The sequence below is a fragment of the Puma concolor genome, chromosome D2 (genome assembly GCF_028749965.1).
Source record: "Puma concolor isolate L17-30 chromosome D2, mPumCon1.1.hap2, whole genome shotgun sequence".
Lineage (NCBI taxonomy): Eukaryota > Metazoa > Chordata > Mammalia > Carnivora > Felidae > Puma > Puma concolor.
The window spans coordinates 53,249,949-53,276,114 of NC_141677.1; the positions used below are offsets into that span (position 1 = coordinate 53,249,949).

Consider the following 26,166-nt stretch of genomic DNA (forward strand, 5'->3'; position numbering starts at 1 on the left):
TTTTACATAGTTTGAGTCTGTTTTTTGTCTCTGTTCATGTGTGTAATAATTTTGTAAGTAAATTTACTAAACATGTAAATAAATGTGAGAAGAGATGTTCATACAAACCTGCAAGTGATGAAAATAATGCTAAAATATAGACCTGAGGGTAACCACAAAAGAACATATAGTTAACACCTGCCATATTCTTTTTTATTCATGCCTTTTTCTAGAGTTATATATTTCAAATGCTATTTCTAAATCATTTCCTAATTCAAGGTAGTTTTTATAAATGACTCATGGATATGACAGGAATTCCATGGTCCAAGTTAGCCTAGAAGTGGCTTTGCTTGCTTTTCCATTTAAATTCTAATTGTGAGAAGGAAGATAATCTGAGTTTTCCTAACTTTAGTAACGCTAAATCAGGATGACAGATTTCGAAGCTACTACCATGCCACCTCTTGCTCATCTAATGCTCATCTAGTGCATCTAATGATTACTGATTGGGGTTAGCCATGGGAAAGAAGAAAAAATTAATCTTGATTTTGTGTAGCCTACCAGTTAAGACACATGTTCCATTTTCCTAAGAACAGATTGAAAAAAGGGCAGCTATATTGGAAAGTTCTACTTTGACAAAGGTAATTCATGGCATTAGTACCATAGAACTTAATGTTGATATTTATGACTGCATTTGCTCTGGGTATTCTGGTGCTATAATAACAGTTTTGAATGAGGATGTTAAATGAACATTCATATGAAAATACTACCTGTTTAGAATTTATTCATCAAAAAAGGTATGAGGTCTACAGGACATATTTAGAAAATGAATCAATAGAATTTCAACTGAAAATGAGTAAGCCTAATTTGTGTCTTGTTTATTAGTATTCAGCAGTCACTCACAGTTCTAGTTCCACGTGTCTGGCCTTTTTTGCATCACACTATATCATCAGTTCGAAGAGCAGCGTTGGAAACTCTATTTACGTTATTATCAACACAGGACCAGGTAAGAACTAATAACTATGTGTAGTGATGCTGAAATTACATAGAATAATTTTATAAACTCAATCAATCTGGTTACCTTTGCTACATATCCAAAGATCAGGAGGATGCTGGGCCTAGTAGAAATGGTATGGTGACCATGTAGACATATAAAAATATAATCACCATGAGGGCAGAAATATTTTAATATTTTGTTCTAGGTCATATTCCCAGCACTTGGACTAGTGCTTAACACATAGGAGGCCTTCAGCAAATATTTGTTGAGTGAAAGATCAATCGAATAATCTCTTTGTCTCAGAGATCTATTATTCAGTCTTAGCTTGCTTCATGTGGTTGTCAGATAGGTGGTTGGCAGAACATATCCCAGGTTAGGAGGCTACATTTGGAGCTCTACAGTATGACTTCTAAAGAGTGATGATGAAATTACTAGGCACTTGCCTCGCTTAAGAATTAATCTTAAGCACATGGTATTTCCAAGGATAGTAAACATCAGAAGTCACAACATGAAGTGCCTAGAGAGATCATTCAGGTAATATCAGTATGTGAATGGAGTCTGTGCTGACCTAAAGAATCTTTGCCCTGCCTATAAAAGACTTAACATTTCTATTTTTAAAGTAACTATAGGTCAAACGAAATACTAGAACGTAGGGAAGTATCATAATCCATTCTTAGGACATGCTGTTATTTGTTGGCACTACAGTTTGAGCCAGGGATCTTTAAAAAGCAGTGGGTTTTTGTGTGTGTTTGTTTTGTTTTTTTAAGACAGTAGATTCTAGGATGGGTAAATGTCTCTCTTATGTTCACTAACCACACATTTCTTTGTGAATTAGAAATATTCCATGTAGACTTGCTTTAATCTGCAGCATGGGATTGTATTGTACTTCTTTGAATCAGTGTCTGTAAATTTTGTTTTGCTGTATTTTTTTATTTGATCTAATCAGAATCTTCTGAGGTCTATCATCAGGTGTGTTTTATAATCCTCATTTGATGAGGCATGGGCTGATAAGACACTGGCATGGGTTGTTTTGAATTTTCACTTCATTTTTGTTTTGTGGTTTTTGTCTAAATGTTTTTGGTGTAAGGTTAAATTTGCTTTGGTTAATCCTCTTAAAGTTAACAGATTTCCTTATTTCATGTTATTGTTTTTCTAACAGATTTACTTTTAAGAGCAGTTTTAGGTTGACCAAAATATTGAGTGAAAAGTATGTAGTTCGTATATGCCTCCATATTCCCCCACCCACACTTTTCCCTATAGTTAACATCTTGCATTAGTGTAGTACATTTCTTATGCTTGGTAACCAATATTCATCCATTATTATTAAGTAAAGTCGATAGTTTATATTAGGGTTCACTCTTCATACTGTTTTGTATGGGTTTTGGCAAATGCACAGTGGTATGTATCTACCATTACAGTATCAAATAAACTAGTTTCACTGCCTTAAAAAAAATGCCTGTGCTCCACTTAAGTACCCCTTTTTTCCTCCTTCCGGATTCTTAACAGTCACTTACCTTTTTTAAGTCTCCATAGTTTTACCTTTTCCAAAATGTCAAATAGTTGAGAGTCATGCAATATGTAGCCTTTTCAGATTGGCTTCTTTCACTTAGCAATGTGAAATTAGGTTTCTTTATGTCTTTTTGTGACTCGATAGATCATTCCTTTTTATCACTGAATAATGTTCCATTGTGTGGGCATACCACAGTTGATTTACTCACTTATTGAGGATATCTTGGTTGCTTCCTGTTTTGGACAATTATGAATAAAGTTGTAAACATTCATGTGCAGGTTTTTGTATGGGCACAAATTTACAGTGTGCTTAGGTAAACACCAAAGAGCATAAGGAGATGTTTACTTTTATAAGAAAGTGTCTTTCAAAGCGGCTATACCATTTTGTATTTCCATCAGCAGTGAATGAGAGTTCTTGTTGCTGCACATCCTCACCAATACTGGATATTGTCCGTGTTGTAGATTTTAGCCCTTCTAATAAATGTGTAGCGGTATCTTACTTAAAATTGCAATTTTCCAGTGATATGTGATGTTGAGCATAGTTTCATGTGCTTATTTGCCATCTGTATCTCTTCTTTGCTGAAATGTCTCTTCAGGTTTTTTCCTTTTTTTTTTTTTTGGATTGAGTTTTCTTACTCTTGAATTTTAAGATTTCTTTGTGTATTTTGGATACACATCCAACATTGTTCTTTTAAGTCTTTCTGTTTTTTATTAAGGTGATTAAACTACTTGCAGCCTCTTTTTAACTTCAGTGGTTTTTAATTATTTGGTAATATATTTACTTAAGTTAGGAATTTTAGTAATTTATTTATAGTATTATATATAAATGGATTTTCTAAATAACTGAAACATAATTTTAACCAAAAATAGTTAACATTAAAATGATTGACACACCTGATCATGATCTTCAACTGTATTAAACATAAGGTAGTATTTTTTGATCAATCAGCCCACCAATATTGTTTGTTGGTTATTAGTTTTTATATGGTGCTTACCATGGTATAGTGTGGGAATATTGTGATACATGAGAGGCGCTGCTGTCAGTGACTGAACTGTTCTTTTTCAATTGTTCTTTCCTATTTTTTTTTTCTCTCTCTAATCTGTCAATCTCAATCTGACTTCTCTTGTTAGTCTTATAATGTGGTGTTTCCTCTTATATTTCAAAATTTTTACAGTTTAGGTAAGATACCAAGGTTGTTCTAAATTCTCTTCTCTATTTTTTAGCCCCTAAATGATTGTTGATATTGGTTATTAAAATTACATGGTTGTGAAAACATCTCTATGTTCTGCAGTGTTGATTTTCTTATCTAGGACTGAACTATTTTTGTCTTTTGAATTTGCCTTTACTGGCTTGTAAATGAAACTTTGGCCCTAGCATATGTAAAAAATTGATGATGATGACTCTTGATCATATACCAGAACTCTTACTGTTCTTTATTTGTGATTTGTAGTATGTCAGCCACCACTTATGCAGAGGTCTCCAATATTTGTTAAATAAATTTGTATAAAATTCTATGCAGGTTATTCAGAGAAATTTTTTAAAAATCCAACATCGTTCTTATTTTTACCTTGTAAAAATTTACAGCGTGATTGTGACAAGACTCTTACATGATAAGTTTTTTTCTTAAACATTTATTTATTTTTGAGAGAGAAAATGTGAGCAGGGGAGGGGTAGAGAAAGGGGGACAGAGGATCTGAAGCGGGCTCTATGCTGACAGCAGAGATCCTGATGTGGGGCTTGAACCCATGAACCATGAGATCAGGACCTGAGCCAAAGTCAGAAGCTTAACTGACTGAGCCACCCAGCTGCCCCTTCCATGATAAGTTTCATAAAAGAGTTAAATAATGGAAGAGCAGAAAATGAGAGATGTCAGGAAGCAGCACTGAAGGTTAGACTAAGTGCTGAAGGACCAGGAGGATTTGGGTGATAGGGCTAAAAACTAGTCTTCCCCAAAAAACCCCACAAAAAACAAAAGACCCCTAATCCTCCCTTATTTATTTACGTATGTATGTATGTATTTTTGCATTTTTAAATGTAAATTTTAGTTAAAATACATTGCAATTTTGATTTCAGGAGTAGAATTCAGTGATTCATCACTTACATACAACACCCAGTGCTCATCATAAGTGTCTTCCTTAGTACCCGTCACGCATCTAGCCCATCTCCCACCATCTCCCTCTGTCAAACCATGGTTTGTTCTCTGTCATTAAGAGTCCCTTGTAGTTTGTTTTCCTCTCTTCTCTGTGCCCCCCATTGTTCCTCTGTTACGTTTCTTAAATTTGACATATGAGTGAAATCATATGGTATTTGTCTTTCTCTGATTGACTTATTTCACTTAGCATAATATATTCTAGCTTATTCATGTTGTTGCAAATGGCAAGATTTCATTCTTTTTGTTGGCTGAGTAATATTCTGTTGTAAAGTATATGTATATAACACATCTTTAAATAAATTTTTTTTTATTTTTTTAATTTATTTTTTTAATTTACATCCAAGTTACTTAGCATATAGTGCAACAGTGATTTCAGGAATAGATTCCTTAATGCCCCTTACCCACTTAGCCCATCCCATCTCCCACAACCCCTCCAGTAACCCTCTGTTTGTTCTCTATATTTAAGAGTCTCTTATGTTTTGTCCCACTCCCTGTTTTTATATTTTTGCTTCCCTTCTCTTATGTTCATCTGTTTTGTATCTTAAATTCCTCATATGAGTGAAGTCATACGATATCTTTCTCTGACTAATTTTGCTTAGCATAATACCCTCTAGTTCCATCCACGTAGTTACAAATGGGAATATTTCATTCTTGATTGCAGAGTAATACTCCACTGTGTGTGTGTGTGTGTGTGTGTGTGTGTGTGTGTCTGCTTTCTCCTCGAGGATACACACACACACACACACACACACACACACACACACCACATCTTCTTTATCCATTCATCTGCTGATGGACATTTGGGCTCTTTCCATACTTTGGCTGTTGTTGATAGCGCTGCTATAAACATTGGGGTGCATGTGCCCCTTCGAAACAGCACACCTGTATTCCTTGGATAAGTACCTAGTAATGCAATTGCTGGGTCATAGGGTAGTTCTATTTTTAATTTTTTGAGGAACCTCCATACTGTTTTCCAGAGTGGCTGTACCAGTTTGCATTCCCATCAGCAGTGCAAAAGAGATCCTCTTTCTCTGCATCCTCCCCAACATCTTTTGTTGCCTGAGTTGTTAATGTTAGCCATTCTGGCTGGTGTGAGGTAGTATCTCATTGTGGTTTTGATTTGTATTTCCCTGATGATGAGTAATATTGAGCATTTTTTCACGTGTTGGTTTGCCATCTGGATGTCTTCTTTGGAGAAGTGTCTATTTATGTTTTTTGCCCATTTCTTCACTGGATTCTTTGTCTTTTGGGTGTTGAGTTTGATAACTTCTTACAGATTTTGGATACTAACCCTTTATCTGATAAGGTCATTTGCAAATATCTTCTCCCATTCTGTCGGTTGTCTTTTAGTTTTGCTGATTGTTTCCTTTGCTGTGCAGAAGCTTTTTATCTTGATGAGGTCCCAGAAGTTCATTTTTGCTTTTGTTTCCCTTGCCTCCGGAGATGTGTTGAGTAAGAAGTTGCTACGGCTGACATCATGGAGGATTTTGCCTGCTTTCTCCTCTAGGATTTTGATAGCTTCCTGTCTTGTGTTTAGGTCTTTCATCCATTTTGAGTTTCTTTTTGTGTATGGTGTAAGAGAGTGGTCCAGGTTCATTTTTCTGTGTGTTGCTGTCCAGTTTTCCCAGCACCATTTGCTGAAGAGACTGTCTTTATTCCCTTGGATAGTCTTTCCTGCTTTGTCAAAGATTAGTTGGCCATACGTTTGTGGGTCCATTTCTGGGTTCTCTATTCTGTTCCACTGATCTGAGTGTTCTTGTGTCAGTACCATACTGTCTTGATGATTACAGCTTTGTAATTCAGCTTGAAGTCCGGGATTGTGATGCCTCCAGCTTTGGTGTTCTTTTTCAAGATTGTTTTGGCTATTTGAGTTCTTTTCTGGTTTCATGCAAATTTTAGAATAGTTTGTTCTAGCTTTGTGAAGAATGCTGGCATTATTTTGATAGGTATTGCAATGAATATGTATATTGCTTTGGGTAGTATTGACATTTTTAACAATATTTGTTCTTATCCAGGACCATGAAATATTTTCCCATTTTTTTGTCTCTTCTTTATTTTCTTTCATAAGCTATCTATAGTTTTCAGTGTATAGATTTTTCACCTCTTTGGTTAGATTTATTCCTAGGTGTTTTATGGGTTTTGGTGCAATTGTAAATGGGATTGATTCCTTGGTTTCTCTTTCTGTTGCTTCATTATTAGTGTGTAGGAATACAACTGATTTCTGTGCATTGATTTTACATCCTGCAACTTTGCTGAATTCATGGATCGGTTCTAGCAGTTTTTTGGTGGAATCTTTTGGGTTTTCCATAGAGTATCATGTCATCTGCGAAGAGTGAAAGTTTGACCTCCTCCTGGCTGATTTGGATGCCTTTTATTTCTTTGTGTTGTCTGATTGCTGAGGGTAAGACTTCCAATACTGTGTTGAAAAACAGTGGCGAGAGTGGACATCCTTGTCTTGTTCCTGACCTTAGGGGGAAATCTCTCAGTTTTTCCCCACTGAGGATATTAGCATTGGGTTTTTCGTATATGGCTTTTGTGATCTTGAGGTATGATCCTTCTACCCCTACTTTCTTGAGGGTTTTTATGAAGAAAGGATGCTGTATTTTGTCAAATGCTTTCTCTGCATCTAGTGAGAGGATCGTGTGGTTCTTGTCCTTTGTTTTATTGATGTGATGAATCACATTGATTTGCAGATGTTGAACCAGCCCTGCATCCCAGGTATAAATCCCACTTGGTCGTGGTGAATAATTTTTTTTAATGTATTGTTGGATCCAGTTGGCTAATACCTAGTTGAGGGTTTTTGCATCCATATTCATCAGGGAAATTGGTCACTAGTGCTTTTTAGTGGGGTCTCTGTCTGATTGTGGAATCAAGGTAATGCTAGCTTCATAGAGTTTGGAAGTTTTCCTTCCATTTCTATTTTTTGGAACAGCTTCAAGAGAATAGGTGTTAACTCTCCTTAAATGTTTGGTAAAATTCCCCTGGAAAGCCATCTGGCCCTGGACTCTTGTTTTTGGGGAGATGTTTTTTTATTAGTAATTCGATTTCTTTACTGGTTATGGGTCTGTTCAAATTTTCTATTTCTTCCTGTTTCAGTTGTGGTAGTTTATATGTTTCTAGGAATTTGTCCATTTCTTCCAGATTGCCCATTTTATTGATGTATAATTGCTCATAATATTCTCTTATTATTGTTTTTATTTCTGCTGTCTTGGTTGTGAACTCTGCTCTTTCATTCTTGATTTTATTTATTTGGGTCCTTTCCTTTTTCTTTTTGATCAGACTGGCTAGTGGTTTATCAATTTTATTAATTCTTTCAAAGAACCAGTTTCTGGTTTCATTGATTTGTTCTACTGTTTTTTTGGTTTTGGTAGCATTGATTTCTGCTCTAATCTTTATTTCCTGTCTTCTGCTGGTTTTGGGTTTTATTTACTGTTCTTTTTCCAGCTCTTTAAGGTGTAAATTTGGTTATGTATCTGAGACCTTTCTTCCTTCTTTAGGAAGGCCTGGATTGCTATATACTTCCCTCTTACAACCGCCTTTGCTGTGTCCCTGAGGTTTTGGGATGTGGTATGATCATTTTCATTGGCTTCCATGTACTTTTTAATTTCCTCTTTAACTTCTTGGTTGGCCCATTCATTCTTTAGTAAGATGTTCTTTAGTCTCCAAGTATTTGTTTACCTTTCCAAATTTTTTCTTGTGATTGATTTAGAGTTTCACCATATTGTGGTCTAAAAATATGCATGGTATGATCTCAATCTTTTTGTACTTGAGGACTGATTTGTGTCCCAGTATGTGATCTATTCTGGAGGACATTCCATGTGCATAAATAAATTTTTTTTTAAGTTTATTTTGAGAGAGAGAACGCGCATGCAAGAGCAGGGGCAGGGGGCAGAGAGAGAGGGGGAGAGAATCCCAAGCAGGCTCCACACACAGCCTGATGTGGGGCTTGAACTCACGAACCACTGTGAGATCATGACCTGAGCCAAAACCAAGAGTCGGATGCTGAACTGACTGAGCCATCCAGGTGCCCCAACCACATCTTCTTTATCCATTCATTAGTTGATGGACATTTGGACTCTCTCCATAGTTTGGCCTTGTTGATAATGCTGCTATAAACCTTGGGGTGAATGTACCCCTTTGAATCTGTATTTTTGTGTTTTTTTGGGTAAATACCTAACGGTGCAATTGCTGGATCGTAGGGTAGTGTATTTTTAGTTTGTTGAAGAACCTCCATACTGTTCTCCAAAGTTGCCGCACCATTTTGCATAACCATCAACAGTGCAAGAGGGTTTCTCCGCATCCTCTTCAATACCTGTTGTTTCTTGTGTTGTTTATTTTATCCATTCTGACAAAGTGTGAGGTGGTACCTCATTGTGGTTCTGATTTGCATTTCCCGGATGATGAGTGATGTTGAGCAAATCTTTTCATGTGTCTGTTAGGCATGTGGATGTCTTCTGTGTAAAAGTGTCTATTCATGTTTCTGCCAGTTTCTTAACTGGGTTGTTTTTTAGATGTTTGATAAGGTCTTTTTTTTTTTTTTAATGTTTGTTTATTTTTGAGAGAGAGAGTACAAGCAGGGGAGGAGCAGAGAGAGAGGGAGACACAGAATCTGAAGCAGGCTTCAGGCTCTGAGCTGTCAGCACAGAGCCTGATGCCAGGCCCGAACCCAGGAACTGTGAGATCATGACCTGAGTCGAAGTTGGATGCTTAACTGACTGAGCCGCTCAGGCACCCCGATAAGTTCTTTATAGATTTTGGATACTAAACCCTTATCGATAGGATGAGCTTGGGAGTTTTCTTTCTATTTTTTTTGGAACAGTTTGAGAAGAATATTTATTAACTCTTCTATAAATGTTTGGTAGAATTCCCCTGGGAAGCCATCTGGCACAGGACTCTTATTAGTTGAGATTTTTATTCAGTTTCTTTGCTGGTTATGGGTCTGTGCAAATTTTCTATTTCTTCCTGTTTCAGTTTTGGTAGTTTGTCAGTTTCTACGAATTTGTCCATTTCTTCCACATTGCCCTGTTTGTTGGCATGTAATTTTGATAATATTTTGTTATAATTGTTTATATTTCTCTGTTGGTGGTTGTGATCTCTCCTCTTTCATTAGTGATTTTATTTGGATCCTTTCTCTTTTCTTTTTGGTAAGTTTCGCTAAGAATTTATCAATTTTGTTAATTTTTTCGAAGAACCAGCTCTTAGTTTTGTTGATCTGTTCTATTTTTGTTTATCAATTATTTCTGCTCTAATCTTTATTATTTCCCTTCTTCTGCTGGTTTAGACTTTATATGCTGTCTCTTTTCTAGCTCCTTTAGGTGTAAGATTAAGTTGTGTAGGGACCTTTCTTGCTTCTCAAGATAGGCCTGAATTGTAATATACTTCCTTGTTATAACTGGCTTTGCTGCATCCCAAAGATTTTGGACTGTCATGTTTTCATTTTCATGTGCTTCCATGTATTTTTTAAATTTCTTCTTTGATTTCCTGGTTAATCTGTTCATTCTTTAGTAGGATGTTCTGTAACCTTCATGTATTTAAGGGCTTTCCAAATTTTTTTCTTGTGGTACACTTTAAGTTTCATTAACACTGTGATTTGAAAATATGCATGCTATGATCCCGATCTTTGTGTACTTGTTGAGGGTTGATTTGTGATCCAGTATGTGATCTCTTCTGGAGAATGTTCCGTGTGTACTCGAGAAGAATGTGTATTCTGTTTTAGGGTGAAATAAATTCCATCTGGTCCAGTGTGTTCAAAGCCATTGTTTCCTTGTCAATTTTCTGCTTAGATGATCTGTCCATTGCTGTAAGTGGGGTGTTAAAGCCCCCTACCATAATTGTATTATTATCAATGAGTTTCTTTATGTTATTAATTGATTTATATATTTGGGTGCTTCCAAGTTGGCATGAATATTTACAATTGTTAGATATTTTTGATGGATAGACCCCTTAATTATGATATAATACTGTTCTTTATCTCTTGTTATAGCTTTTGTTTTAAAATCTAGATTGTCTTGTATTAGTATGGCTACTTCAGCTTTCATTGATGTCCATTAGCATGATAGATGGTCCTCCATCCCCTCACTTTCAGTCTGCAGTTGTCTTTAGGTCTAAAATGAGTCTCTTGTAGGCAGCATATAGATGGACCTTGTTTTTAAATCTGTTCTAATACCCTGTACTAGAGTATTTCATCCATTTGCATTCAGAGTGATTATTAAAAGATATGAAATAGGGCCATTGTGTTACCTGTAGAGTTGGTGTTTCTGATGATGCTCTGGTACTTTTAGGTCTTTGTTGCTTTTAGTTTCCCTCCCCTCCTCTCCCAACTCAAAGAATTCCCCTTGAAATTTCTTGCAGGGCTGGTTTAGTGGTCACAAACTCCTTTAGTTTTTGTCTGAGAAACTCTATCTCTTACTCTATTTTTTTTTTTTTTTTTTTAGTATTTTTATTTATTTTTGAGACAGAGAGAGACAGAGCATGAGCGGGGGCGAGGGGGGCAGAGAGAGAGGGAAACAGAATCTGAAGCGGGCTCCAGGCTCCAAGCTGTCAGCACGGAGCCCGACATGGGGTTTGAACTCACGGACGGTGAGATCATGACCTGAGCTGAAGTCGGCCACCCAGGCGCCCTCTCTTACTGTATTTTGAATGACAACCCTGCTGCATAGAGTATTCTTGGTTCCATATTTTTCCCATTCAGCACGTTGAATTTATCTTGCCTCTTCTTTCTGTCCTGCCAAGCTTCTGTGGACAGGTCTCCTGCAAACCTGATTTGTCTCTCAGTGTTAGGTTAATGACTTTTTTCCCCTTGCTGCTTTCAGGATTCTTTCTTTGTGTATTTTGTGAATTTCACTATGGTATATTGGTGATGCCTGGCTTTTGTTGAATTTAATGGAGCTCTCTGTGCTACTTGGATTTTGATGTCTGTTCCCTTCCCCAGATTAGGGAAGTTTTCAGCTATAATTTGCTCACATAAACCTTCTGCCCCTTTTTCTCTCCCTTCGTCTTCTGGATTCATATAATATGAATGTTATTACTTTTTTAAATGTTTGTTTGTTTTGAGAGAGAGAGAGCACACAAGCCGGGGAAGGCCAGAGAGAGAAGGTGAGAGAGAATCCCAAGCAGGCTCCTTGTTGTTAGCACAGAGCCTGACGTGGGGCTCGATCCCATGAACTGTGAGATCATGACCTGAGCTGAAATCAAGAGCCTGACACTTAACCAGCTGAGCCCCTCAGTCGCCCCCGAATGTTATGTTTTAATAAATCACTGAGTTCCCTAATTCTGCCTTCATGATCCCTGACCTTTGTTTCCCTCTTCTTTCAGCTTCATTGTTTATCTTCTGTACTGGTAATTTGCTCTTCTGGCTTGTCCATCTTCGTTTTTATGGCCTACATTTGGAATTGCCTCTCATGTATAGCATTTTAAATTTTGACCTTACTAGATTTTAGTTCTTTTATCTTTGTAGAAAGGGATTCTCTGGTGTCTTCTATGCTTTTTTCAAGCCCAGCTAGTATCTTTATAATTGTTGCTTTAAATTCTAGTTCAGACATCTTATTCATATCTGCATTAGTTAAATCCCTGGCCATCATTTCTTCCTGTTCTTTCTTTTGAGGTGAATTTCTCTGTCTTGTCATTTTGGAGGAAGAAAAAAGTAATATTAGAATGAAATAAAAATTAAAGAATTAAAAAAATCAAATAAAGGAAGTTAGATCCTAGGTGTGTTTTGGTCTGCTTATTAAGAGAAGCTTGATAGAAAAAAAGAAGAGAGAAAACATTTTTTAAGTAGTAAAATAAAATAAACTTTGCTCCTTCTGTATCCAAGGAAACAAAAATAGCAAAACCAAAACAGAAGCAACAACAACAACATAAATGAACAAACAAAAAACCCAAATGAAGCTAGATCTCCTTTGCCCTGCAGGTGGAACTTTGCAGCAGTCTATGGTCAATTGACTAAGATAGCGGAAGGGATTTGTGCTGATCTTCTGGGAGAAGGACCTGCTACTCTGATTCTCTGGCCCACATGCCTTAGAGTAGAGGTGCCTGGAGGGCTCAGGGAGGTGGAGCTTGGTGTAATGGCTTCATTCTCCACTTGGTGGCACTGTTTGGCTCACTGGGGTTGATCAGTGTTGGTGGCCTAATGATGAAAATGGTGTCTCTGGTCTATAGAACAGGAAGTTTGCACCCTCACAGACACACGACCAGTCATTCCTTCTGTGACCCCCCCCCCCCCCATTCTGCCAAGTGTGATATTTCACTGTAGCTTTGATTTACATTTCCCTGATGATGAGTGATATTCAGCATCTTTTCATGTGTGTGTTGGCCATGTGTATGTCTTCTTTGGAGAAATGTCCATTCATGTCTTCTGCCCATTTTTCAATTGTATTTTTTTTTTTTTTTTTTTTTTTTGGTGTTGAGTTTTAGAAGTTCTTTATATATTTTGGATACTAACCTTTATCAGGTATGTCATTTGTAAATATCTGCTCCCATTCTGAAGGTTGCCTTCTGGTTTTGTTGATTGTTTCCTTTGCTGTGCAAAAGCTTTTAGTTTATTTTTTGCTTTTGTTTCCCTTGCCTGAGGAGACCTATCTAAAAAAAAAAAAAAAATGTTCCTATGGCCAGTGTCAGAGAAATTACTGCCTGTGCTCTCTTCTAAGATTTTTATGGTTTTAGGCTCACATTTAGGTCCTTAATCCATTTTGAGTTTTATTTTTGTGTATGGTGTAAGAAGGTGGTAGTCCAGTTTCATTCTTTTGCATGTAGCTGTCCAGTTTTCCCAACAGTATTTGTTGAAGAGACTTTTTCTCATTGCATATTTTTGCCTCCTTTATCAATGATCAATTGACCATATAATATATAATCATGGGTTTATTTCTGGCTCTCTATTCTGTTTCATTAATCTATGTGTCTGTGTTCCAGCACCATACTGTTTTGATTACTACAGCTTTGTAGTATAACTTGAAATCTAGGAATGTGATACCTCCAGTTTTGTTCTGTTTTCAGAATTACTTTGGCCATTCAGGGTCTTTTGTGGCTCCATACAAATTTTAGGAATGTTCTAGTTCTGGAATGTTCTAGTTCTGTGAAAAATGCTGTTGGTATATTTTTTTAAATATTTATGTTGACATTTATTTATTTTGACAGTGTTGACAGTGCAGACTCGGCATAGGACTTGATCTCATGAACTGTGAGATCATGACCTGAGCCAAAATCGAGTCAGGTGCTTAACTGACTGAGCCACCCAGGCACTCCCTGTTGGTATTTTTTTTCTTTTTTAATTTCAGTTTTCTTTCTTTTTTTAATATAATTTATTGTCAAATTGGCTTCCATACAACACCCAGTGCTCATCCCAACAAGTGTCCTCCACCCACTTTTAAAAGTAGGTGCCCATCACCTACTTTTCCCTCTCCCCCATCCCCTATCCCTGTTGGTATTTTTTTAGGGATTGTATTAAATCTGTAGATTGGTGTGGGTGTTATGGACATTTTAGCAATATTTGTTGAGCATGGAATATCTTTCCATTTGTGTTATCTTCAGTTTTTTCATCAGTTTTATTTTTCAGGGTACAGGTCTCTCACTTCCTTGGTTAACTGTATTCCTAGTTATTATTTTTGGTACAGTTGTAAATGGGATTATTTTCTTCTCTTTCTGTTGCTTCATTATTGGTGCAGAGAAATGCAGCAGATTTCTGTATATTAATTTTATACCCTGCAAGCTTACTGAATTCATCTGTCATTTCTAGTAGGATTTTGGTGAAGTCTTTAGGGTTCTCTCTATATAGTATCGTGTCATCTGCAAATACTGACAGTTTTACTTCTTGCTCACCAATTTGGATGCCTTTGATTCCTTTCATGAGAGTATTTTGGCACATGGCTCATCACTTGTCCCCTCCCCCCCACATATACACTGTCCTTCCAAAATATTATCTCCCTTTCTTTCTGTATCTTTCCTTCAGGGAATAGGGCAGTTCTCTAGTGCCACAAAACAATTCCAGCTTCTATAACTCACTGTGATTTTTTTGTTGTTATTACCTAACATCACGATGCAGTGAAAACTTAGTGGTTATTATTACTTTTATGATCTCAGCAACATTATTTGCTGAGAATATACCAGAGTAAACTATGTCCAATGGTTGTATCTGTTATTGTATTCTTCTCTACAGCATTACCTGATGGTTGCTGTTGACTGCTTCATAGCTACCTGCAAACTGTCTTATAATACAAGTTCATGATCTCTTATTTGCAGTTTTGAAATCCGAAGTTTTTTTTTTTTGTAAAGTGAACCAACTTCTCAAACTACTCATTTGGTGAAAAGCCTGCTCATCTTGAAGAGAAACTTTAAGTCTTTATCCTAGTAAATACGCCCATTCACAAATTTTGCTTCAGAAATAATAACATATTTGGGTGCCACCACAGGCCCTGTTGAGGATATTACATAGCATGCAGTATATACAACCTCAGTATTGTTATAAAATTTGAAAAATTAGGAATTTCAAAATATATTTGGCTCCAGGAATTTGGGTGAGAGATGATAGACATGTGGTGATGATAAAGATCTATTCTCATTGGGGTACCTGGTGGCTCATTTGGTTAGGTGCCTGACTGTTGATTTTGGCTCAGGTCATAATCTCACTATTTGTGACATCGATAAACATTAAAAAAAAAAATCTGTTTTCACTTGAACTTCCCTTTTTCTGAGCTGCTTTCTATGACTATTATTACTTCAGTGGCTTAATGAAAAGATGCCTTAACTAAATAAAAAATCTGGATTCTAACCTTGGCTCTACTGTTTGTTAAATTTATGATCTTGGTCAAGTTGATTTAACTATTCTGGTGATAATCTTCACCCAGTGTTCCTTAGACTTATATGGGCTAAGTAAGATAATGTAAATGAAAGTGCTTTATTAAAATGTTAATGCTGTACAAATAATTAATAGTACAGATAGTAAGAACGATAATACTTCAAGTTCTGGGAATTCTTTTCTAATAATTTGCAATCTTATTTGTATACTGAGGTGTAAGAATGATATTTGATTATAGTAATAATCCAAGTTATTATTGAGGCCTTTATGCTGTGAATGCTGGTAAGCATGTAACATGGGTGGCTACTGCCATTCTGTGTTGCCAATGAAGGAACTGGTGACCAAAAATTAAACTTTCCCAAGCTCTTGTAGCTGCACCACTCACAGTTACTGATTTCAGGCTCAGAATCTGGTCCAATTCTGGCTGACTTTCAGTTTTAAATTTTACATGGAGGGGCGCCTGGGTGGCTCAGTTGGTTAAGTGTCTGCCTTCAGCTCAGGTCATGATCTCATGGTCTGTGAGTTCGAGCCCCATGTCAGGCTCTGTGCTGACAGCTTGGAGGCTGGAGCCTGCTTCAGATTCTGTGTCTCCCTCTCTCTCTGCCCCTCCCCAACTTGTGCTCTGTCTCCCTCTCTCTCTCAAAAATAAATAAAAATGTAAAAAAAAAATTTATAAATTTTACATGGAGACAAAATGGATTTAAGTGCCTATTGAATTGCTTTCTCACTTTTGTATATTAAGTCATCTTAAGTACAAAGTGAAAACATGAACTCTTCTTTAAATTGCTGGTAACTCTATTGCTGAAACTGGTTTCATTTTCTAACTTCTCAATCCATTCCTCTCAATAACTTCAGTGTTGAGGCTAAATCTGCACTGTACCTCTTAAAGACTGATGCCTCTATTTCCTTGAAAGGATTCTGATTATCTTTAGTAATTTTTTGTTATGTTTTACTTTATGAAACCAGAAGACTTTATGACAAAGATGCCCTTAATCTTAAGGTTTATCCCATTATGACTGTGTATGCAGGCATACACGTCTCTAAAATATCCTTAAATAAAACGACAGTTAATACAGGTATTTATGAAATCTTATTACCATTAGACTTCTCTGTGACATACCATACCATTTGTGATGTTAACATTTGGAAGTATTGGCAAGCCTGGCTTCTTAGGGAGCATGAAAGAATAATTTTTAAGCATACCAAACTAGTTTCATTTGGTAAGGACTTAACATCAAAGTGTAACTTTTTTTGTTAAACCAGTAGTTTGGCAATGAAAGTGAAGGAATTTACCATGTGATTTTCCTTTATGTTTTGTCTCATTAGCTTATGACTGTGTGTGTACATACAAGAGTGCTGTCTATGGATCTCTATGTCTCTCAGTGAACTACTTTACTGGAATATCTAGAGTAACTAGTGTTGTAACCACTAAGAGTTATAGCTGGAACTTGACTCATCAATCTAGAAAAATATGCCAGACATTAATCTTTTGTTCTGCTGACTGGGTCAACTTTTCCATTCCACTTGCATCACAGCCACTTTATGAGTCATTCCAAAATCTCAGTTACATACAGCATTGACTTGTTTGAAAGGCAAACTTTAGCAAGAAGCTTATATTTAGCATGAAGGTATATATGAAATTGAGTTGGAATGTGGGGATTCAAGATATAAGAAATTTCACATAGGCATATGTAGAAGACCAAAAGAATACACTTAAATAAGATTGGCATTAGAGAATATTTGCATAATTAGGTATGGGCCAGATATTACAAAGATGTTAAAAAGCAAGAGCAGAGGTTAAATATTTAGCTGACTTTCAATAAATATTGATTGGACAAATGAATAGAATAGAGCATTATAAATTGTGTAAGAGTTCGGCGCGCATGCGCGCGTTTGTATGTGTGTTTCTCTTGTGGTGGGCCAAAATAGGATTTCAGACCAAATTTGTGGAAGAACTCAGTGTGATTCATCACTTTGTTGTAACCTCTTTTCAAATCTCCTTCCCTGCAACCCCAAATCATTTGATATGGATATAAATGATGATGAATTTGCCTCCAGGCAGGAAATCAAATCAGGTGTTCCTGGTGGTGGTGATCAGATTGTTGCTTTTTTTCCACATCTACTCATTTTGTGGGCATGCTTGTGGGAAGACAGAAGGGGTGTAGCAAAAGAAAAATGGCAAGATCTTACCCTGTCAGTTTTGCCAGTTAGGGATTTATTACCAACTATTAATTTGTGGGAAATTTCACACATTACTGTCTGTGACGTTGGACCATTTCCTCTAAGCAATATGGATTTATTCAACAAATATTTTAGTGCCTAATATGTGTTTACAATTTTTTTTTTTCCAAAAAATTTTTTTTTCAACGTTTTTTAATTTATTTTTGGGACAGAGAGAGACAGAGCATGAACGGGGGAGGGGCAGAGAGAGAGCGAGACACAGAATCGGAAACAGGCTCCAGGCTCTGAGCCATCAGCCCAGAGCCTGACGCGGGACTCGAACTCACGGACCGCGAGATCGTGACCTGGCTGAAGTCGGACGCTTAACCGACTGCGCCACCCAGGCGCCCCTACAATTCTTTAGATACTGACCAGAAAGAGACAGGTCTCTACCCTTTTCTAGAGCTTAAAATAGGAAACTAAACAAGACAGGAGAAACTCCCAGACAACTAGACAAGCTCTAATAACATAATGAGGTGAGTGTCTGGTAGAGGAAGTAGATGATGCTGCTGGATCCTAGCTAGTGAGGTGAGTGAAGGTCAGGGAAGGTCCTGCTAAAAGTGAAGTCTAAGCTGAGATCTGAAGGATGAGTAGAATTTAACCAGTGAAGAGCAGGGTAAAAGGAAGGAGCAGCAGGTGAAACTCTGGAAGCTGGAGAGAACATGATGGCAGTAAAGAGGAGGTGAAAGGAAATTGGCTGGAGGATAGAGTGTGAGGGAGTATAGATGGCTAGAAGTCTCACCTTGATTTTCAGGTACAGTGAACTGTATTATAATCTGATTTCTGTGTGTCATCAGTTCTCTTTATTCAGAGTTCTAGGAAGGAGTACATAGCAGGGAACATCAATCTGAATAAAGCAACTGGGAAGAAACTACCCCATCTGTGTCACACTAAATAACCACTATTTATTTTTCTCAGTAATGCCCACAGATGCACTCCCCTCTGTCTGATGCTCACTACAAAAATGTTGGGGACTACATGTAACACTAACATAAAGTGCTAATAATTGTTATGTTAATTATTTAACACAGACCAAAACATTTTTTTCAAAAGCCATTCTTAGGCTTGAATTCACATATAACTTTAGTAATAGTGTTCCAGGTTATAGTTAATTTAAAATTGGTGAAGTAAACAGACTGTGGCAAGAATTTTTCTGTATATTAGTTTACACTGTACTGGATTAATGCTAAATGGTCATCAAACTTTGCAGACTTTCCCTAAGATTAGGGGGGAAATTTTTGATTAGTAGAGTCCTAGTTAGTAGCATACTACAGGTCCATTAACTACTTAAAACAAAGTTGCGGGAGAGGAATTCCAAGGAGGATAATCTCTAAAGGAGTGAAAATAATAATGAGCTCCTCATTGCACCCCGTTCCCCCACCAATCTAATTAAAGAGACCTGTAAATACAAAGTAACAGCATTAGATTTCCTGCCTAAATCATTGCCTGCTAGAAGACAGGTGCAAAATTAATGAAAATAGGTCAGCCAGCTTTCAGATCTGCAATAGACAGATTGGCCCTGGATGGGCTAAGTCATACCTTGTGATTTTTTTAAGATCATACTAATAGTGAGCTAAAACCATATTACGTTTTGCAACCATATTGAAAAGGAGATGGTTGCACACTTGTCAGGTGAAGTGAATTCGGCCTCCAAATATTTTCCCAGCCTTATCTTATATTTTCTACTAAGCAGACTTTATGCTGTGCTACTACAGAATCTGCATTTTTTTTTTTTATAATTTTTTTTTTCAACGTTTATTTATTTTTGGGACAGAGAGAGACAGAGCATGAACGGGGGAGGGGCAGAGAGAGAGGGAGACACAGAATCGGAAACAGGCTCCAGACTCTGAGCCATCAGCCCAGAGCCTGACGCGGGGCTCGAACTCACGGACCGCGAGATCGTGACCTGGCCGAAGTCGGACGCTTAACCAACTGCGCCACCCAGGCGCCCTGACAGAATCTGCATTTTTAAAATACTAGTTCCTCTGATGATATTTAATTTCCTTAAATCTTTGGAATAAGAAATAGGATTCTCTTGCTCCAAAATCTTGTAAAAACTTATCACCCAGTTGAACCTTTTTGATAAAGCCATATAACAGTTGTATTACTTGACTTATAACTCTTTAAATAAGCTAACACCCAAGAATTGTATACTATAGATTTGCTGTTTTTGTTTTCAGAACTCTTCATCTTGGCTTATACCTATTCTGCCTGATATGCTGCGACACATTTTTCAGTTTTGTGTATTAGAAAGCAGCCAGGAAATTCTGGACCTCATTCACAAGGTACACAGTGAATATATCTGTACTCTTTTCCCCAGTGATTTGGTAGATTTAAAAAATTTTTCACAATCGCTATACTGTTGTTGGTCAGGAATTTTAAGAAATTAGAAATCAAAACATTTGAAAAGTCAGAGATTGCTTACTGTTAGTTTTCTATTACTGCCATATCAAATGACCACAAATTAGTGGCTTAAAACAACATAAATGTATTACTTCACAGTTCTATAGCTCAGAAGTCTGACATGGGTATCCTCAGGCCAGGCAAGATATGACAAGAAAATAGTCTTCTTATGGAATATAATAGTTAAATCTACAGGCAAGTGTTTTAAGCACTTTCTGATAGCCTCAGTACAGAAAGTAAAATGAAGGAAAGACTTTTCTTTTTCACTTATTTTGCTGTTTATAAGTATGCTTATTGATCCTGTGAAGTATCTTTTGGAAATCATTGGTAATACACAGAGTCTGATCGTTTTAGTTTAAATTTGTACTTTTCCCCCTTATTTGCAAGGTGTATTGGGATCTTTTAAGATGAGCCATTTGATATATTTAACTGTCTATAAAGGGAAATGGTACTGTTTGACCTTTCAAATCTGTTAATTGAGTCTGGAATTATTGCCTCTGAGGTGGCTCATTGTTAACAGCCTTGGATTAACAGTGGTGGTATTTCTACAGGCTTTTAATTACGTTTAATGCTACGCATCAAGAAAGGTACCTTATTAAGTAAGATCATGAATCAAGACTTACATTGTTCTTAATTTATGCTAGGACATTACCACCTCTAACTTTAGCAGAGGACATCTATGAGGAACTGTTAGATGTTGAAGAGTGTATGTTGAATATAGGACTGCATTAGTATTGAGCTTTATGATACATGCAAAGGATTTCAACAGCTGAGATTTTGACAACTCTTATTGTTATGGGTATCTTACATTTTAAATGATTTTTGCAAAATATTGAAGAAAACTCTTGTGTTCCTCTCCTTAAAACTTTCTTTTGTGTTTTTTGTTTTTTTTTTTTTTTTTTTTTTTTTTTAATTTTTTTTCAACGTTTTTTATTTTATTTTTGGGACAGAGACAGAGCATGAACGGGGGAGGGGCAGAGAGAGAGGGAGACACAGAATTGGAAACAGGCTCCAGGCTCTGAGCCATCAGCCCAGAGCCCGACGCGGGGCTCGAACTCACGGACCGCGAGATCGTGACCTGGCTGAAGTCGGACGCTTAACCGACTGCGCCACCCAGGCGCCCCATCTTTTGTGTTTTTTAGTATACAAAACTATCAAAAAGCAGCATTTAAAAATAAGCTTTTCTGTTGACTTTTAAAATTGATCTCTGTGCTATTTCCAACCTTTTTTTTTTTTTAACTCAGTATCCCTAAAAATAAGTATTAGATTTTATTACTCCATACTAGAAAAATTTCACTTTTCATGTTTCTCTTTCACTTTGTAGGTTTGGATGGAACTGTTGAGCAAAGCTTCAGTTCATTATGTGGTAGCAGCTGCTTGTCCCTGGATGGGTGCTTGGCTTTGCTTGATGATGCAGCCTTCTCATTTACCTATTGACTTAAATATGTTGCTAGAAGTAAAAGCCAGAGCCAAGGTGAGTGTAAAGGGACATAATGTATTTGTATATTTAGGTCTAAATATTAATATAGTAAACTATGTAAGAAATTTGTATTGCTTTATCTTAAGTGTAATTTAATTAATTTAATGTAAGGACAAATTACTGTTTTATGAGGACCTTGACAAAATGCATAGTAATTTTTATCCATTAAAATTTTGGGAAAAGAAATGTATTTTACTGGGATAACAAATGAGAGTATTTTTGCGTATAGAGGAGAGTTGCCTATTAAATTTTAATGATTAATCTTTAATTATAGTTTCCCCTCCTCCCCCCACCTTTCTTTCTAGGAAAAAACATGTGGTAAGGTACGCCAAGGCCAAAGCCAAACTAAAGAAGTCCTTCAGGAGTACATTGCAGGTGCAGAGACCATCATGGAAGATCCCTCCACTAGGGATTTTGTGGTTATGCGGGCCAGAATGATGGCAGCCAAGTGAGTATACAAAAATTGAGAAGGCTTTTAATTTTTTTTTTTCAACGTTTTTATTTATTTTGGGGACAGAGAGAGACAGAGCATGAACGGGGGAGGGGCAGAGAGAGAGGGAGACACAGAATCGGAAACAGGCTCCAGGCTCCGAGCCATCAGCCCAGAGCCTGACGTGGGGCTCGAACTCACGGACCGCGAGATCGTGACCTGGCTGAAGTCAGACGCTTAACCGACTGCGCCACCCAGGCGCCCCCAAAAATTGAGAAGGCTTTTAAAAGAACCAAAATATTCTTCTGATGTGTTTGTCAATACTTCCTCCATCACACTAGTTACAGAGTAAGAAAAAGTGTAATTAAATGTTTTTCTTTTTTTTTTTGAAGTTTTAAATAAGATTTATATCTTTTTATGAAGATGAAAGAGGAGTTATATCTTTGTTGTGAAAAGTTATAGCTTCAATAGGGGAAACTTTACTTCAAGTAAGTTCTCTAGTAACTTCTTTTTTCTCCCTCCTAGGTTGTTAGGAGCACTTTGTTGCTGTATTTGTGATCCAGGTGTAAATGTGGTAACCCAAGAAATTAAGCCAGCTGAATCCCTTGGCCAGTTACTACTCTTCTATTTGAACTCCAAATCTGCCTTGCAGAGAATTAGTGTTGCATTGGTAATCTGTGAATGGGCTGCTTTACAAAAGGTAAGATTTTTCCCCAAAAGTAATGAAGACAAGTTAAGTAAACCAATTTCCATTAGCTGTTAAGATTATTTTCATTATATTTTATAAACAGAACAAAATTTTCTCTGTATAAAAATCCGACAGTTCTAGAAAAGTATTCTAAATTGTAGTGAAACATTATTTCTCTTCCAGTTGCTTTTAACCTTAGACTTTTTTCTTAGAACCCCCAGTTTTGTACCTGAGACTACTAGCTATGACCATACTTAATGTTTGCTCTTGATACTACAATCTGTTAAGAAATGTCCCTCCAAAACAGTCATGTGTATGTGTGGAAGCAGTCCAGAAACTGTTGGTCATTCATTCCTTAATATCTGAACACTACAAAAGATAAGAGGCTTTGAGATTGATTTGTATGAGTAGTAGCAAGGGCAGAATTTTTGGTCACAGGAAGAATAAAACCTCCATCTTTAAACTAAAGTCTTCATGTTTCCAAGTAAGCCATTCTCTTGCAGCCCTTTTAACCTTTAACTTCTAATAAGATATGTGATTTTGTGTAAGACTTACTTCTGTAAATCAAAGAAACTTCCTGCTGGCTTTGTTTATTCCATTAACTGGAATTCTGGAAATTTAACTGTCTGCACTTGCTGTGAGAGTTTCTTGTTACTGCCTCTTAGCAGTTTGTCAAAGCTATGTCTAAAAGTAATTGAGCCATGCTCTGTTGCATCTGAGACCCCAGCTTTGCCTCTGGAAAGAAGCAAGGCTCATCTGTTTTTAGGCAGGACTCGGTGTGCTGGAGAGGCAGTGATGCTGTGTTTTTGTGCCTCTCAGACTCAGCAGCAAGTGTTGACAGTTCGGTTTCTGGACCCTCACAGAGCTTCTCTGGACTTACTCTGTGAAGCCCAGGCTGACCACCCAGATCCCACAGAACCCCTCATGGCTCACCACTGAGGCCATTCCCCCTCTGGTTGGGGCAGGCAACAACCAGAGAGAGTGGGAAGGGTTAGTTAAATTTGGGGGCAGGTAAGTAGCTTTTAAATTATATATATCCATTTCTACAGTATGGCATGTGAAGCTATGGGTTCAACTGTTAAGAAATCTAATAATGAGTTTTTAAATAACATTTTTAGTGCATGCTAAGTGTTCTCTTCTGACTGATTTCTTTTTACAGTTATATTTTTAAGTCCGTGCTATATATATAAAACTTGGTATAAATTCAGAGTAAAGTAGGAGTAATTAGGTGCAAAATTTAATGGAATTATAATAGTTCCATGTGCATGTTCTATAGTGATTCATATTAAAATTATAGTAGTTTGGGTGTGATACCTTTTCTCTGCAACTAACGATGTTCTGGGAGGTAACAGAACATAGATTCAAGATGAATAGGAATTTAGAACTTTGTAGTTTGCAAGTGAAAATGTATGCATCTCTAGAATTATGTTTATATATTTGTCCTGAATATTTCTTGTCTGTTATATTTTAGGAGTGTAAAGCTGTTACCCTAGCTGTGCAGCCACGTTTACTTGATATCCTTTCAGAACATTTGTATTATGATGAAATTGCCGTTCCATTCACACGAATGCAGAATGAATGTAAACAGCTTATTTCATCATTAACTGATGCACATATTGAAGTTGGTAGTAGAGTAAACAACAATGTTTTTACAATAGATCAAGCTAATGACTTGGTGAGTAAAGAAGTAACTTTCTTAATTTTAGATAGAGCATGAAATAAAGATTAGAAATTTGTCATGTGATATTTACCACAAAAACACTAATTTGTTGAATCAATCCATGGCTTGATAGCCTGTCACTCCTGCCCCTCAGAAAAGTTTTCATTGCATTGACTTTTTTTTTTTAATTTTTTTTTTACATTTATTTATTTTTGAGAGACAGAGACAGAGCACAAGTGGGGGAGGGAGAAGGAGATACAGAATCCGAAGCAGGCTCCAGGCTCTAAGCTGTCAGCACAGAGCCCAATGCGGGGCTCGAACTCACAAACCATGAGATCATGACCTGATCCGAAGTCGGACACTCAACCGACTGAGCCACCCAGGTGCCCCTTCTTTTTTTTTTTGAAATTAGAGGAGGGGGAAGGAATTTTCTTTAAATCTCAGGTTCTAACAAACCAATGTACCTTTATTAGAAAAACCTGTTCCATTTTTTTTGGTCATTTCTCAGTTTTGCTTAATACTGGCAGAGTATAGAATAAACTGCTTCTGTATAAGTTCCTGAGTATTTCTCAAGCCCTCTCTCAACTTATAATGAAAATATTTAAACATAAAAGTAAGGGAGTAAAACATAAAAGTAAAAGGAGGGGCACTGGGCTGGGTCAGTTGGAGCAGCATGTGACTCCTGAGTCATGAGTTCAGCCCTCATGTTCGGTGGACAGATAACTTAAATAAGGAAAACTTAAAACAAGAAAGAGAGAGAAGGTAAGAGAATTACACGATGAACATTCATATACTCCCCAACTAGATTGCAGAGTTAACATTTTACTAAATTTGCTTTATCACATATATTTGCACTGTCTACTCATCAGTCTGTCTTTTTTGATGAATTTATAAATTAGTTACAGATATCAGTAAACTGATATATCTATATATGTACCTGTATCATTAAAATTCAGTAGTTATGGTTTTTGCTCTTTTGTGAGGTAAAATACTATGAAGTCCACAAATCTTAAACTATTTGATGAATTTTAACAGATGACAATACCTATGAAAACCAAATCCCTATCAAGATACAGACAGTACTGTCACCACTTTGCAGTCAATCCCTGCCTGTCCCTGCCCTCAAGTAACCATCGTTCTGATTTTTCCTCCATCATAGGTTACTTTTGCCAATTCTAGAAATTTGTATAATTGGAATCATAAGCTCTGTGCTGTTTGGTTTTAAGGTTTTTTTTCCAGCATGATTTTTTAAAATTCATCCATGTTGTTATATATATCAATAATTCATTTTTTATTATTTAGTTTTATTCCACTGTATAAATACACCACAGTTAAGCCCTTCTCCTGTTAATGAACACTTGGGCTATTCCAAGGTTTTGGCTATTATGAAATAGCTGTTATAAACATTCTTGTACAAGTGTCTTTGTAGACATATATTTTCATTTCTCGTGGGTAAATATAAACATGTGTGAGTAGAATTGCTGGATTTTAGGGTGGTTGTTTATTTACTTTTATAAAAAATTGCAGACATTTTCCCAAAGCGGCTATATCATTTTATCTTCTTACCAGCAATATGTGTGAGTTCTGGTTGTTCCACATCACCATCAACATTTGGTGTGGTTGCTCCTTTTCACTGAAGCCATTCTGGTCGTTGTATGATAGTGTCATTGTGGTTTTTACTTTGTGTTTCCTTGATGGCTAATATGTTCAACACTTTTTTATGTCTTAGTGGCCATTTGAAGACCTTCCTTTCTGAAATGTCTGTAGAAATCATTTGCCTGTTTTTAATTAGGTTGTCTTTTTATTACTGAGTTGTAGAAGTTTTTATATCCTGAAATACCAATCCTTTGTTAGATAGATG

The 26,166-nt window shown here is 36.7% G+C and overlaps 1 protein-coding gene and 1 long non-coding RNA gene across 5 annotated transcripts in view; one reads left to right on the forward strand and one right to left on the reverse strand.

Moving 5' to 3' along the window:
* The window catches only part of BTAF1 (B-TFIID TATA-box binding protein associated factor 1), a 119,598-nt gene that overhangs the window by 43,844 nt on the left and 49,588 nt on the right, over positions 1-26,166 (forward strand). For both annotated transcript variants that reach the window (XM_086680361.1, XM_086680362.1), the window contains 6 exons: positions 862-982; positions 19,825-19,929; positions 21,372-21,521; positions 21,833-21,975; positions 22,483-22,657; positions 24,117-24,320. In XM_086680361.1, the coding sequence (XP_086536487.1) occupies positions 862-982; positions 19,825-19,929; positions 21,372-21,521; positions 21,833-21,975; positions 22,483-22,657; positions 24,117-24,320 (898 nt within the window). The remainder of the gene's footprint in view (positions 1-861; positions 983-19,824; positions 19,930-21,371; positions 21,522-21,832; positions 21,976-22,482; positions 22,658-24,116; positions 24,321-26,166) is intronic.
* The window catches only part of LOC147576073 (uncharacterized), a 114,988-nt gene that overhangs the window by 17,020 nt on the left and 71,802 nt on the right, over positions 1-26,166 (reverse strand). Inside the window, exon 1 of one of the 3 annotated variants that reach the window (XR_015241730.1) lies at positions 2,488-2,556. The exons of the other annotated variants lie outside the window; for them this stretch is intronic. This is a non-coding gene — a long non-coding RNA (uncharacterized LOC147576073). Of the gene's footprint in view, positions 1-2,487; positions 2,557-26,166 lie in introns of those variants that run through there. 3 annotated transcript variants of the gene reach the window in all.